The sequence below is a fragment of the Poecilia reticulata genome, chromosome 6 (assembly GCF_904066995.2).
Source record: "Poecilia reticulata chromosome 6, P_reticulata-male-v2, whole genome shotgun sequence".
Taxonomy (NCBI): Eukaryota; Metazoa; Chordata; class Actinopteri; order Cyprinodontiformes; family Poeciliidae; genus Poecilia; species Poecilia reticulata.
Window position 1 is genome coordinate 14,540,865 of NC_088835.1, and position 14,670 is coordinate 14,555,534.

Below are 14,670 nucleotides of genomic sequence, written 5' to 3' on the forward strand. Positions count from 1 at the left end.
GCTGCTGTTTTACTCCTCAAATATGTTCTGAAATGAAACCATTATTTTATTTTTATTTTGGGAAACTGCCTGTTATCTTTATGGTGTGATAATTGTCCAAACTTGTTCAATTTTTTTTCTTTGCAGTTTTAAAAAAAAAATAAAATTTCTGTTTGGCAAGTTTTCTAAAACTATGTATTTCAGCCTGATGTTTCAACTCTTCATAAATAAAAAGTCACTATGATTTTTAGCTGTATGATCCAATTCCTCTGTTTAAATCTGCGAAAAACAGGAAAGACAACAGTGTTTTGCAAATAGAATTTCAGCACCAAAAAGATGATTCTCAAAGAAATGTTCACCTTAAACATGTATATAGTTGACGACTAGCTGAAGGACGAGGCATCTCTTAAGTGTTAACAGAGTCCTGGACGTCAAGTAAATTTTCAGCTGAGAAAAATAGCACCACATCCTGCTACCGTCTACCTACTTTAGCATCTGCTAATTGCACAATCCGAGTGCATGGAACAGTAAAGCTTTCGATGTGGGGTTACTGCAGGGCAATAACATGTTGCATATGTTGTTTGTTTAAAGTGGGGCACAAGGTCAGTGTCTTGTCAGCGTCTCTTTCTGGAATTTACCTCACACCTCAATAAACTTGGAAAACATGCTACACATTCACGTGCTGAATGATCTTCTTAACATACGGCCTCATAGCTGTTTTACGATGCAGACGGTGTAGAAAACATGCATTCAGTCAGTTTTCTTGGTGTTTGAAGAGACTTTGCAGTAAGAAAAAAAAAAAAAAGAAAGAAAGTAGCAAATTCAATAATGACCCAGACCACAATTTGAGAAAAATATTTTATCTTCTTAAAGAATAAATCAATTAATTGATAAACACTTTCATTGACAAAGGATTATGTAGGGCAGTGCTTCCCTGCCCTCCACATTTGTTGATTAAAAAGAATTTGAGTCTTTTTGGTCATGAAGTGACAACCAAATTATATCAGATAAACATATATGTTTATATAAATCAAAGGTTTGTTGAAGCAAAAGTGGAACTTAGAGACAGACTTCCCACCTAATCTGTCGTAGGCTCGGCCGAGAAGCGATTTCTGGCAACTCGCTGCCTCTGGAGCACACTTATTAAGATAAATTCACACTGTTGTTACAATTTGGTTGATGTTGTTATAATCATCCTGCTTGTTGACATGCTGGTCAACAGGTCACCATGGCAACTTCTCTCCCGTAAAGTTCAGAAATGACCCGTGGTCCTTTTCAGTCAGCCCACCGATCACAGACAAAACCGATGCAACGCTCTCCTCGGGACTCAGAGGCGCCTGCAACAAATAAAAGCAAAAAAAAAAAAGAGACCACGTGTCACCATAAAGCTCCTCAAAATTAGCAGAACGACCTTCCACACTCCAAATAAAGCCATCACAGCCGTCAGATTTCAGGCAGGTATATTCTCATGTCATTTCAAATTAACTCCAAATGTAGAATCTCATTTTGATCTTTTGTTTTTAATAGCTTTCCAGAAAAAAGCCAGGGCACAGACGTCACCCACAGTAAGTTCTTACCTCAGAGCCTCCCATGTCTGTGCGAACCCAGCCAGGATGTATCGCCGTGCAGAGGATCCCATCAGGCTCCAGGTCTATGGCCAGACAGCGACTAACCATGTTCAGAGCACTCTGAGGAGACAAGCAGCAGGTAACTTGAAATTTACCTGTACAAGGTATATCAAATATCATCACGTTTTCTAACCAGAACACCTAGAAATCTTGACAGTATAAACCAAAAACAAATCCAAACGGGCCTTTCCTTCTTTTTAAAAGTAAATCATGGGAATCTTGCCGCAGTGTAGCAGAGGAATCTCCATCTTAAGTGTTTTCATATACATGCAGTTAATTAGGTCACAAACACGCCAAAGGCTTCTCTTCACAGCCAGCTAGTCAAAGTGCTAAATTTGCGTCAACTTAAACAAGTGCGAAAAGAAAAAGAAACCGCATGTATGTGTAGCCCCAGTCAGTGCTCCCATTATGATGATGGTGCCAGTGTTTCAGTACCTTGGATGTTCTGTAAGGGTACCATCTGGCGGTGTTGGCTCCCTCACCCCAGTTAAGCTCCACAGAACCCAGCAGAGACGTCACGTTAATAACGACTGCTCTCTGGATCCCCATTGCTCTTGATGCTCCTCTGCTCGCAGCCCGCTGTAACAAAGGCAGGAATGCCTGACAGAGGACAAAAAAATAAAACATTTGTAGTTCAGGATCACAATCAAAACCAGACATTTACATTCAAGTGTACAATAAGCACAACCAGTTTGATGGCCAGATGCTACTTTATTTTTTAGTTCTTTTTCTTTTAATTTCAAGAGTCTGCAGCAACGCCGCTATCTGAAATGTACACACTATGTTGGTGCTTCCCTCTGGTGGCAGCATAAGAATAACAGAAAGTTTCCATTAATTTTTTGTAAGATATCTGAAAACACATCATAATTGTTAATACAGTTTTAAAAAGGTACCATCTGTGTTGTGCATCTGATTGTTACAATCTCAAGACCTTTCAGCTGATTTAGTCAAAGAGGTCTAAGCTGGCCTCACTTCCAGAAAGCAAAAAAAAAAAAAAAAAAAGTCATGTAGGAAATCTGAGTCCGTGTTAACATTTTCAGAAAATGTTAACATTTGTTGAAAAATGTTAAATGTTTCCAACCTCAGAATTCAATGCAACTCGTTGGGACATTGTGAGTGAGTTCTGCATGGTCACGACATGGAAGGTGTTACAAATAAATATCCAAAGAGTGTGTGATACATTTTCTACCTTAGAGTCAGAACTCTGTAGAACCGCACTTCAGTGCAAATCTACTGATCCTGAGCAGTTTTGCATAACAAAGCTGATCGTCTGCATGTGCAAAGCTGGTAGAATAACACACAGAAGACTCTCTTAATAACTTATGAGGACTCAAAACAATGCTTTTTGTGTTTTCTTTGTGATACAACATCTAAAAAAATACCCCTTGAAGTTATTTCACCCTTGGCTTCAAATGTGTTGATTATGTGAAACACAAAATATCACATTTTAAAAGGTTGTGTCCAACTGTTTGTTTCTGATTAATCATTTATTTTCTAAGTGGGAGAATATTTCCGAGAAAGAGAGAGAGAGAGAGAGAAAAAACACTATCAGATCTTCAAATGAAAACAGAACACTTGCTGTGATAAAGACAAAATATAAAGCTGCAAACATCAAATGTTAGAGAGCTTTCTCTTACTTGTTACAAGAAAGAAGGATAAAGTTTTAAAGTCCTCAGCAAGAGAACAAGTACCAGATCTCCACTCGACGTGAGTCACTGTTCCCAGTAATTACTGAGGGACTTTATGCAGGACTGTGGCCTTGCAGTTTAAACAAAAAATGTCCTTCAAACTTTGTGTCAGCAAGAATCTGTCCTGCTGGCAGGCCCCTGATTAGTGCTCATATTTTCAACTGCACAGGGTGCTGCTCTGTCGTCTCTGCCCCGTCCTCTAAGGCTTACCGCAACCAAAAGTCCTAATTAATATTTATGACATGCAGACAGCTCGGGGCTCTGGGATTTTAGTAAAATTTCTTTACCAAGGTCATTGTTGTGTTAGTGTCCTATACAATCAGAAATGACCCACGCAGTGTCCCGCTTACGACTGGGAAAACAGATGCGCGATCTTCTTTGAAAGCGCTTTATATAATATTTTTTGCCGTCAGAATTTTTGGAAAGCTTCAAATCACCTTCGTTATCATCAGAGGAGCGACGGCGTTGGTGTGGAAGTTCTCCATCATTTTCTCTGCCGTGACAGAGTGGAGGTCGGCCACCACGTTGATCCCTGCATTGTTCATCAGGCAGTTCAGGCCCTCTTCCTTCACCAGCTGGCCAACCTCCTCAGCACATTTCTCTATGCTCTCCTGATTCACTGCGTCTACATGAGAAACACACAAACACAGCAAATGACCCAAAACAAACCAAAATCCTTGTCATGTGCAAAATCCAATGATTCCAGACTCAAATTTCGATGGGTGGATTGATGAACAGGTAGGTTAATGGATGAATTAATGTATTGACGCCTTTTCCCTTTTCCTTCCAGCTACTGCTGAATAAAGAAAAACAGATAGTCTAACGGACAGATAAGCTGAAAGACTTTCAGTTTTAGCCTTATTTTATCAACACTTTTTTTATCGTTTGGTGAATTATTCTGTTCATTTTGCTTTCCATCTGGAGGACGTTCATTTCATGAGAGTTATTTTCTATCTCCTTACTGTCTTCTCCATTTTCCTTCCAGCTACTGCTGAATAAAGGGCAAAAAAGAAAGAAAGAAACAAATAAACAAAGTAGTAAATCTTCAAACTCAAATCTGGAAAATCCAAAAAATAGACACAAATGAAATAGCTATGTTGTATGTTTGGATGTTTTCACTAGGTAAGATATTTTGCATACTGTTGCGTCACTCTGTTTTTTTCCCCTCATGTCTCATTTGTAATATTACACTTTAGGCACAACGCTGCGTTTATATTTTGTCTCATTTGACTTCTTTATTTTTTATAAATCTTATCACAGTTTTATGCAATGTTAAGATTTCTCTATTTAATCATGTCACGTTTCAACATCATTTCTTTTCTCTTACCCAAAGTTACAATGTGGACGTTGGAGTATTTCTGGGCCAGTTCCTGAAGTTTCTGTAAGTCAGAACAAACATGAAGTCACTCACTTCTCAAGGAAGTCAACGACATCTGGCTGACCGTTTGTCAAGCTAATTTTTTTTTTCTGCGATCCTTGAGAACTCGTCATGACTCCAAATTATATTGTCATTTTATGAATGAGAGAATTAAAGCAGGGAATCATAAGGGACTATATTTTAAGGAGTCAGAATACCTGCGCACCGGTGAGGTTTCTTGTCGTGGCTATAATTTTCCCCGGTGAGAAACCTCCACTCGCCAAACTTTCGACCATCTGCAGCCCGAGTCCGCGGTTTGCTCCTGTTATCAGCACAGAGCCACAGTTTCTAAAATTCACAGCCCCACTCATCGTTATGTTATATTACCTCTGTTTCACACACTGTTGTCTATTAGCGCTAGCTTTCCTTCCGGATATTTCTAGCAATGCTCTTTAATCCGATCCCTGCAGTACCCATATATTACCAGTAGGGGGCGGGGTGGTACCACTGAAACTTGTCCAATCAGATGTTTTGCATGGCGGAAACCTCCCAACAGAGGTTCAGGGAACAATATCTTGAAATACAACTTTGACGGTCGGAAAACATTATTCCTTAAATCAAAGGCAAGTATATTTGAGCTCAGAAGAAAACTAAATTTACAGATTCTCTGGTTTTTGTGGTTACTTTTTGTCTAAATTCTGTGTTTTGGGTCTTGTATTTGAAGTTATTTCTTAATTTTCAAATTTTTTAGCCCTGCTTCTCTAGCAGTATAATTGTACTGTATTGTATTCAGTACAATATTGTACTGCAGGGGTGCCCAAGTCCAATCCTCAAGAGCTGCTTATTCTTCAAACTAGATCATGGGTTCTCAAATCAAGGCCTCGAGGGTCAGTGTCCTGCAGTTTACATGCATGAAAGAATCAAAGTAACATTTCAGGTATGTTCTTGATCAATGGATAACATTACAACATGATATCAAGCTCAAAATAGTCTATTTTACATAATATCCCTTCCCTCCTTTAAGTTTTCTGGTTTCTTTCATCTATGAGGTTACAAAGAAGAATTAGTCTCATGCCTCCCAGTATTGTTCCCATGTTGGTGCCTATGCTCTTAGCTAATTTAGTGTATTTTTTTCTGTAATTAAATCCATCAGTTTACAGATCATGTGTCTGATACTGTTCTGATGCCATTAGGGTCCTCAACAACCATCAATCATGAGCAAAATGTTTGAAATAAGCAGAAGCACAGCTGTTCTACCAGGGTAACCAACTTTTGAGGTTAAAGTTAAAAGGAGAATGGTTAGGAGCCAATATAAAGTGGAAGGTTACCGATATTTATTTATTTTGTTGCTTAATGGTTTACACTAAAGACTAAAACCATTATTGTTCATATCCTTATTTTCACACTAGCACTGAAACAAGCCAGCCTGTGCTGGAACTTCACCTGGAAGACATAAGAGCATAAGATGTGTCCTCTGAACTGTTTATATGAGGATTTCGAGAGAGATCTTGTTCTCTGAACAATTTCTCTAGTCCTCATTGACGCTTGCTTCAGTGATCACCCCCACAACATCATAGGTCTTTCACCATATTTAGCAGTGGACACAAGAATCTGATCCATATACCTATAAATCTTTAGTCTAATTTTGTCAAATTCCTTGTTTGTGCACACAGCGTGGCCAATAAATATGATTCTGATTTGGAATCAGAATAGCAAGAAAAAAACACTTATTCATCAGACAAACATGATGCCAAAGTGGAAATGTTTGTGCAAAATTAAATTAGCAGCCGAAAACATATCTAAAACTGTAGGATAAGTAAGAAAATGTAGTTTAGATAGCACTTACAAATCTTCAATTGCTTTTTTAGCAGCACCATCGAGTCCACATGAAGTAGATGAAAAAAACCAAGTTCAGTTTCAAAGGTTTTATTGTGGTATTCAGCCTTTATTTAGGAATAGATAACAGCCCACGAATCAGTCAGCCTCAGGGTTGTGGTGACATACAGCCAGAGAGACTCAGAAATTGATAAAGGTGCTTCAAAGGTGCAAAAATCCCCCCTCCCCCCAAAAAAACCTTAAACTGTAATTTGTATTGAACAGGGAGCCGGTGAAGAGCGATCAGTTATGCTGGAACATGGAGGCTTTTGGAGGATCTGGTCAAAAGCTGAACAGCTGCAGAGAAATTTTACAGAGGCAAGTAAAAACATAATTAAATACTTTATTTGAGAAGAAATCAAGGAATGAACTGTCTCTCTCACAGTTTGGGATGTCTTAGTGCTCAATCCACCAAATTTGCTTACTTAATAATTTCCATGCTTAAGAGTAATCGAAGAGGATTTGAAGCCAGATTTCTGCAACAGAAATACTTCTCAATCAATAATTATTAAACAAATCCACAAATTCTCATCTAGCATTTTACTATGCTAAGAAATAATGTAGGGAGCAGCACAGACAGCAGATTTCCCTGGATCTCTGAGCAGCAACAAGTGACTCTGAGAAGAGTTAACTCAGTAGACCGGCTTCTCCATCACCAAAGTTGAATTCTGTGCAATAGAAGAGGGCAGACTTTCTTTTTACCTTTACCAAATTTAAACTCAATGTACTACATATCTCTGTTGTGAGAAACTCCCATCTTGACTCTAAAATCAGAAACTCTCAGTATTGACTTTACATCCTTCCAACCCATGTGACTTTAACAACTAGACAGTTCAGCCTCGATGAAGACTAAGAGAATACCAAAAGCAAAGGGAATTTGCTGTTTGCTCTTAGTCAGTTTTCAAACACTGAAGTGAAGACGGAGAAGCAGAGTTAAGGGTGACAGCACAGCCGATGGAGCTTAAGCAGTCCCGGCACACAGATGGTTTCTCTGGCAGCCCCCTAAATCCAGATTTCCTTAAAGCTCCCGGTGCCTGGAAGCAGCAGATATCCCAGGTCTGCTGGAGGTCACTTAATTTGAAATTTGGCTCCCGTGCTTTCATTTGCAGATGTATTAGTTTGGCACCAGGCAAACAGTGCAGATGATGAGCTGGTACAATATGGGGTGCAGAGATGTGCTTGTGTATCTGGAGAGTGTTTAACGTCTTGGCCGAGTGGCGTGTATGCTGCAGTATCTCTTTAAATAAACTCCAGGGGATAAGAGGAGGTGTTGCTGCCATTTTGTCTGTGCTGCCTTGTGAGATATCTGTAACTTTAGCAGAGAGAGTGAGGGAAAGGGGGCTTACACCCTAATATATAAAATACTTTTTGGTTCATTGTGCATCAAATGTTACAGACCAAAATTACTATTTTAGATTATTTGAAGTCTTCTTAAAGCTCTTTAAATATTTTACATTCTTGATTTTTTTTTTACAGTATGAATCAAAATGTTTACATGCAACCCCCCTGGTAAAGAAGTGTGAAAATTCCTAAAACGTTCACAGATTCTTAATTCACAAAGATCAGGGTTAAAATAAAATAAACCCAACTGGATTGAACATCTTAAGAAATATGTACATTTGTTAAAAATATGTCCAGGAATGGAGTGTTGCAGATGTGGACATGAAGAGCATTTCAAAGAAATGTGTTTGTGACACTGAAAGCTCTTTTACTAACATTTATCAGTCTGGTGTGAAGGACAGAGAGCAGGCTGATGTCAGAAGACATAAGGCTTCTGGGTGCGATGTGAGGCTGAACGACATTGGAGAGCTGAAAGACTGGCCATGCACGTTTTTGTTATTGTTGTTGCTGTTGGAGGGGATTTTAGATTTCAAAAGAAACATGGCTAGATCAAACACGGTTTGCATCCTGGGAGAAGACATGAAGGTGTTTGAAGACTATAAATAGCTTGACGTTCATCTGGAAAACAGACTGGACTGGAGACGCAACAGTGAAGCTGTCTAAAAGAAAGGACAGAGGAGACTATACTTCTAGAGGAAGCGTAGGTCCTTCAATATGCCGCATATTGTCTCTAAGTCTGTGTTAAATAGTAGGTAAAGTTTTTCACAGACATAAAATCACAAATACAATAAAAATCAACCTTAAATTATACAAAGAAGCAAGCATTGGAAACGCAATCAAATCATCACATAAAAGCCTGGGAAAATAAAATGTCTTCAGCTGCTTTTTATAAACCTCCAGAGTCAGCAAAACAAAGCAGCAGGGGCAAAATCTTCCACAGTGTTGGGGGGCCACTGCCTGAAAGACCCTGTCCCCTTTAGTTTTCACCTCTGTATGTGGAACAAACAATTCCACCTTTTTTTGCTGTCATCCGACTCCTGGGCAGCAGCATCAGGAGTCGGGAATCTAAAAAGGCTGAACAACCTGATAAAGAATGCTGGGAATGACTGGGAAAAACTCTGGAGATGATAATGGAAAGAAGGATTCTTCATGAAATTAAGAAAATTATTAATTTGAGCTGATTAGCACATAACCAGGACTCAGTATCTCTCAGACACTTGATAAGATAAGTGAGTACTTGGGTGTAACTAAAGAAAAATATTGTGTGAAATAATTTGACCAAGTAAGGTCTCATTATTACTGAAGAGTAGTGGTCTTAGAACGGAGCCTTGAGGCACTCCTTGGCTGACGGATGTTTAGTTCAAACCAGGGAAGAGCTGTTGATAATGTTAACTATTGAAACAGGGATTTCTAAGTTTTTGGTAAAAACACTCTTTCTTCATATTTCATCTATCATCCAAGACTGAATCTCTTTTTACAACATGTACTGACCACCTCAGATGTTCAATGCTTATTTCCCCAGGTACCAACAATATAACTGGTATTATAAAACATTTTTACACCAAAATCAATATTTGGTCCATATCTCAAAACAAAGCAAGTTTGAGCATGGAGTGTTCAAACTTTCTTTATGTCTCGCTACCTCTGTGCCACAATTTCACATATTATCTTAACCACACGTTAAGCTGTTTACGCTTGTAAACGTCAGAAAATCAAAAATGTCACTGCAAATCAAAAAGAGTCGTTAACTTTCAACTCATAGCTCAAGTCTGGCAGTTGGAGAGTCAGACTACATTCAGTGCATTTTCTTTTTCTGTCAAGAATTTCAGATTTTTGCACTTTTGATGCACGAAACAAAGAATAACTTTTGAAATGAATAATAAAAGTACTCATTGGCAACTGCTGGAAAAGGAATAATCACAGTTCAGTTGGAGGTCCAGGAAAACATCCAGAGGAGAAGCGAGGAAGGCAACAGGCATTCGGTTAAGACTGAGGTTAATTGAAACATGACTGTTTGGCGATGATGGTTATAGTTAAGTTGTTTGTGAGTTGTCCTGTGTTGTAACTCCAGTGGTTGCTGTGGATCTCAGGTATATCAATGTTCAGAAGAGTGGTGGTGACGGACCTCAGGTAATTGCAGTCCTGGGAATTGCCCAGGGACCATGATGACGCTCCAGTAGAAACACATCGTGGGTTTCTGCAAAGGGATTGGAAATCCCTCACAACTGGAAAACAGAAAAAAAAACAACAAGTAAAGCTGGATTCACACAAACAATGACGACAAGCTGGCAGCTAATGACAGCAGGCATATGGCTTGGCGAGCTTCAAAAAGAATGGTTTGTATCTTGGTGGATTGAGACTCTGGGGAAGGTCACGTTGGATCCAAGGATGACTGAGTTTGACGGAGGCTGGCTGTAAGTCTGATGATGGGACCCACGGGCATGGGAGAAAGCCTTCAGTTTGCTTTTTACTTTCCTTTTGCAGCTGAAAAGCAGAATTGAAAAGAAAATACTTTTCTACCTTTAAAGGATCCTCATTCACATGTCCTTATTGAGTCATTTTATATCAGCACGCTGGTGGGAAGTAAGCACGATAAGACCAAGTCTGGCAAGAGTCCTGCGATTAAATGAAACATTGGAAACATTGTTGAGTATTGTCTGTAGGGGTTTTCAGTTTTCAGTACAGTCACCTTGAGTTGGAGGGCTAACTTTCCTCTGGGTCATTGAAAATCATCCTTTTCAGATAATTGTCACTCCCTGAAGCCCTCTACTTTAGGTTTATTGAGCTTTAAATCAACACTTAGTTTATTATGGCATTGTCTGGTGGTAGCTTCACTACATTTCTCTGGAGGGTAATTTTCCACTAATAGAGCAAGAGTTGAGAAAGCTTCTGTATACGGCGTCCACCTGTTCAGCAGCAAGCAGAGGAGCCAGAGATTTCCCACAGGGGTTGTTACTAAAAAATCAAGAGAAGAACTGTATAATAAAAGCACAAATAGGATAATCTCCAGTTGGCCAAAAAATTCAACTCTGAAATCAACTACAACACAGAGGATGCTAAAACTGAATTTAAAACTTGTCACAGGTTCTTTTCACAAAACAAAAATAGTCATTAGTTTGGAAAACAGTAATAGTCAACTATTTGACTATTTTCAGTAATAGAAATAGTCAAAATTTCAGGATCTGACCCCAGTTCATGCATTTTTCTTTTACTTCTAAATTTGGAGAGACATACAGTTTTAGATTAGCTTGTAAAAAGACCCCCACAAAGACATAATCTTACCACGTAAGAGTAAGAAACAAGTTTTTAATCTTTAACACAAAGCACATCTATTGGGTTGCTTTCTTACAATGTTGCCAAAGCCTTTTTTTCAGGTTGCTGCAGAACCTGAGGATCTTGCTTTGTGTCTTTGGTCATTTCCAATCATCACAGGATTTGTAAATGTTGTTGAGTGCTTTCTGTTCTTAGGTAAGATATTTACATCTACTCCATAGCTGTCCCTTTAAAACGACCTCCTTGGGTATCTGTGAATCATAAAAGATTAATAGACACAAGACTTAAAACTCGACGAGGTGAGTAATAAGCTGGAGGCGACTGTTCTCATATTATTTGGACATTATGCTTTTAAGACCAATCCAAATCATACTGAACCATGCAGCTGTTGATCAGGTTTGTGTTTCTTATGACTAAGTTGTGATCAGTACATTCAGTGTCTGTCAAAGTTGGCGTTTGATGCGCAGTCTGACATTTAGTTTCTAAGTGGAGCATGTTTGTGTACACAGGCTCAAATGTTGTGGATTGTGTTTGATCTTAAGTTTGTAGACCGTACACGAATCTAGGTTGGAACATCCACTTTACTCATCCAGTTTACACGAGCTATATTTAAAGAAGTCATCCATAAATCAGCAGGGTTTCTTTCATCGATTAATAAATCATAAGTGTTACCCTCTTGTGTTCATATTCTCTCTGTTCTCGTTGCTCAGCAAAGAGTATCCAGCTGCCTGCAGCCTATATTACAATGCTTTATCACAATTGGATAGCTGCGTGATTGTATTGGTCAGCTATTCACTCACGTAACTATTTTCCATGTACAGATATGAGTAAATGTCATCTTGGTTTTGTTTGGAGGCATAAACTTGATGTGAGATTTAGTGTAGTTTGTTATCCTGGGGCAGCTTTTTGTTTGCCGGAGCGAGAAAAATAATGCAAATCAGTAGCTGGCATAAAATTGCTTTCAAGCCACCAAAACACAACAACAACAACAAAAAATAACAGTCGCAGGATTGACGAAATAATATGTTTCCCAAGAGCTCTTCATAAAAACCATATTTAATTTATCAATTGTAATTATCTATTTACTGAAAAATGAATTGGTCAGTAAAGGCATCCATTTGTGATAGAGCACCACATTTTGAATCCTGCTGACAGCAGCAGAGTGACTGACTGACTGAAATGAAGCACGGCGTCAGTTTCTGCAGAAGACTGAGGTCATGTGCAGCGTACTGAAAAATGCAGAGCACAAAAAAAAAAAACATAAGTGCCCCAAACTTTTTTACTAACAGGCTGCAGATCGCCGTGATAGGCCGACAAGAAGCAGCATACAATTCTGAAGAAGAAGGAAATGGAGGATTTGCAGAACTGGTCGACAGAAACGTGCGGCGGGAATTTGTATCCAGCCTCGCTGTCTAAGGGCGGTGGAACGCAACACACGATAAAGGAAATGTGTCGACCCGGTTCCCAAATCACGAATCCCAAGGAACAACCTTCCAAATAAGGATGCAGTTTCTTCACAGTGTGCAACCATGCGAACATATCAAGATGGAGCTATGACTTCAACAAAACCATCTTTCCTAGTTTGTTCTTCCTACACCCAATGTGAAATAAAAATGTCCTCACTGAACACCCCACTAACAAAAAACAAAACAAAAAAACAGCAGAAAATCTTTCGGGGAAAATGACACAGAATAGACACGTTCACAATAATCACTAGTTTGAGGAACAAAACCCCTGTACTCTGATACCTCTAAATGAAATGATGTCATCAAATTTGTGAAAAAAAGTAGTGTTGTAATTTCTTCCTTCAGCACGTCGTCACAATAATCCTCCTTACCATCCACTGATCTTGACATTAGCTAAAGCACTTTACTCAAAAGCTAGCAAGTCAGTCTTGCTTCAGTGAAGTGTTTCTGAAAGCAAAATCCTAAAATGTTTTATTAACTTATGAAGCAGCCTTCACCTTTCTAAATATTACAAAAATAAAAAAAGGAACAACTGTAAGCCATCAAATGCTGTAGAGAAAACATTGTTATAGCCAAAATCCTTGCAATAACATCTCCAGCATAAAAAGTATATGAATTAGCACTTGTTTCCTTAAACATACTCATATATGTTACACGCGTGCTGTTTTGCTCCATCATGTTTGTCATGACCACATTTTTAGCTAATGGACGCATCATCTTGCATTTCGGTGAGTTTGTCCTAAAATCTTCTCCCAGATGGCAGCAGAAGGGAGCGCTTAGCAAGCATCGATCCGGGGATTGTAGATGCATCCCGCCTTCTGTGCTCCCTTCACTTCCTGCAGGTTCACGATCATACTTGATGCTTCTCCTCAAGAAGGACGTGACAAAACTTTACAACTTTAGCAGCAATAAAGAATAAAAAGCTTTTTTAATGACGTGATTTTAGAAAGTGATTAAAACACAAGTTCCTTGAAGCATTTTCTTCTCCGATTGTCTTCCCTTAGTCCTTATGGATTTATTTAAAAAAACACACAAAAAAAACCAGCTGAGTCATTTATGACTCCTTTCTCATTTTTTTTCCATTTTATTTTTTCAATGAGTTGAATGCTTAAAAAAGTTGAATTAAAACAAAAATGGACATTAATCCTAGCAGATATCCTGTGTTTTTTGTTGTGGATTTCACATAAACCACCCAAATGACATTTCAGGAAAGTAATCTTTAACGGGAACTATCAAAAAACTGAAAAGGTTAAGCAAATTTTCTTTACTTTTACTAAAAAAATAAAATTAAAATACGGATCCTAACAGAAATTTTAGACCCAAGTTCTGCTTCTGAGCAGCTGTGAGTCACATAAAGATTTAAATGCTTCTGATTAATTGATTTGCAGCTGCTCTTCTGTGCGATGGGAGTTTGTGTGCGTGCTGTATTATTCAGGTTGCCTTAAAAGCATGTCAACTCAATTACAAGGATTTTACTAGAAATATCATGTCCAATCCTACAGTCTCTGGAGGAACATCTCTGCTCAGCGGCAGGAAAAGTATCCATCCGCAGTTCAAATGGAGAGCTTGAAGCCTTCCACAGCAACCAATGGAAATAGGCAAAAAAAGCAACAACTTTTGAGCTTGTCAGTTTTAATCATTTTTAATGTTTCATTCTGCAATATTTCATTTTAGCTTTTGAGTGTTCCTGAAATTTAACACATCAGACACACTTTTGACTTTCTCCATGGGCTATGTCAGATAGGGTTATCATTTGATTCTCCATTATTAAGTTGTGTGTTATGAAAAATAGGCTACATCCACCACAGTCCTTCTCTTTCATGTGATTTTTTTTTTAAGTCTTCCTTTTGCATGATTACTCTGGTGGTGAGGCTTTCTGTAACAAGTATCACCTGAGTAAATGCCTGCTGGGCGCCTCCCTTTGGAGGGTTTCTAGGCCCCTCCTACCAGGTGGAGACCGACTTTGCCCTAGATAGAGGGGTGAGGCATGTCAGGATTTACCACCTCAACCCCATGTCTGATAAACAAAATACAATGGATGGATGGATGTTTAAGAAATACAA

At 38.7% G+C, this 14,670-nt stretch overlaps 1 protein-coding gene across 1 annotated transcript; it reads right to left on the reverse strand.

Moving 5' to 3' along the window:
- Nucleotides 1-823: 823 nt before the first annotated feature.
- On the reverse strand, nucleotides 824-5,133 carry LOC103466225 (C-signal). Its single transcript, XM_008411669.3, has 6 exons — nucleotides 4,871-5,133; nucleotides 4,623-4,674; nucleotides 3,733-3,920; nucleotides 2,043-2,207; nucleotides 1,557-1,667; nucleotides 824-1,316 (listed from the first exon to the last, which is right to left on the reverse strand). The coding sequence occupies exons 1-6, from the start codon at nucleotides 5,021-5,023 to the stop codon at nucleotides 1,203-1,205; spliced, it is 783 nt and encodes a 260-aa protein (XP_008409891.2). The 5' UTR covers nucleotides 5,024-5,133; the 3' UTR covers nucleotides 824-1,202.
- Nucleotides 5,134-14,670: the final 9,537 nt, after the last annotated feature.

Excerpts from the sequence above, each read along its gene's own strand:
- LOC103466225 (XM_008411669.3), bottom strand. The coding sequence starts at position 5,023 with ATGAGTGGGGCTGTGAATTTTAGAAACTGTGGCTCTGTGCTGATAACA. Across the intron at positions 4,675-4,870 it reads GAAACCTCACCGGTGCGCAG|AAACTTCAGGAACTGGCCCA; the intron begins GTATTCTGACTC and ends TCTGACTTACAG. Across the intron at positions 1,668-2,042 it reads ACCCTTACAGAACATCCAAG|AGTGCTCTGAACATGGTTAG; the intron begins GTACTGAAACAC and ends TTGTCTCCTCAG.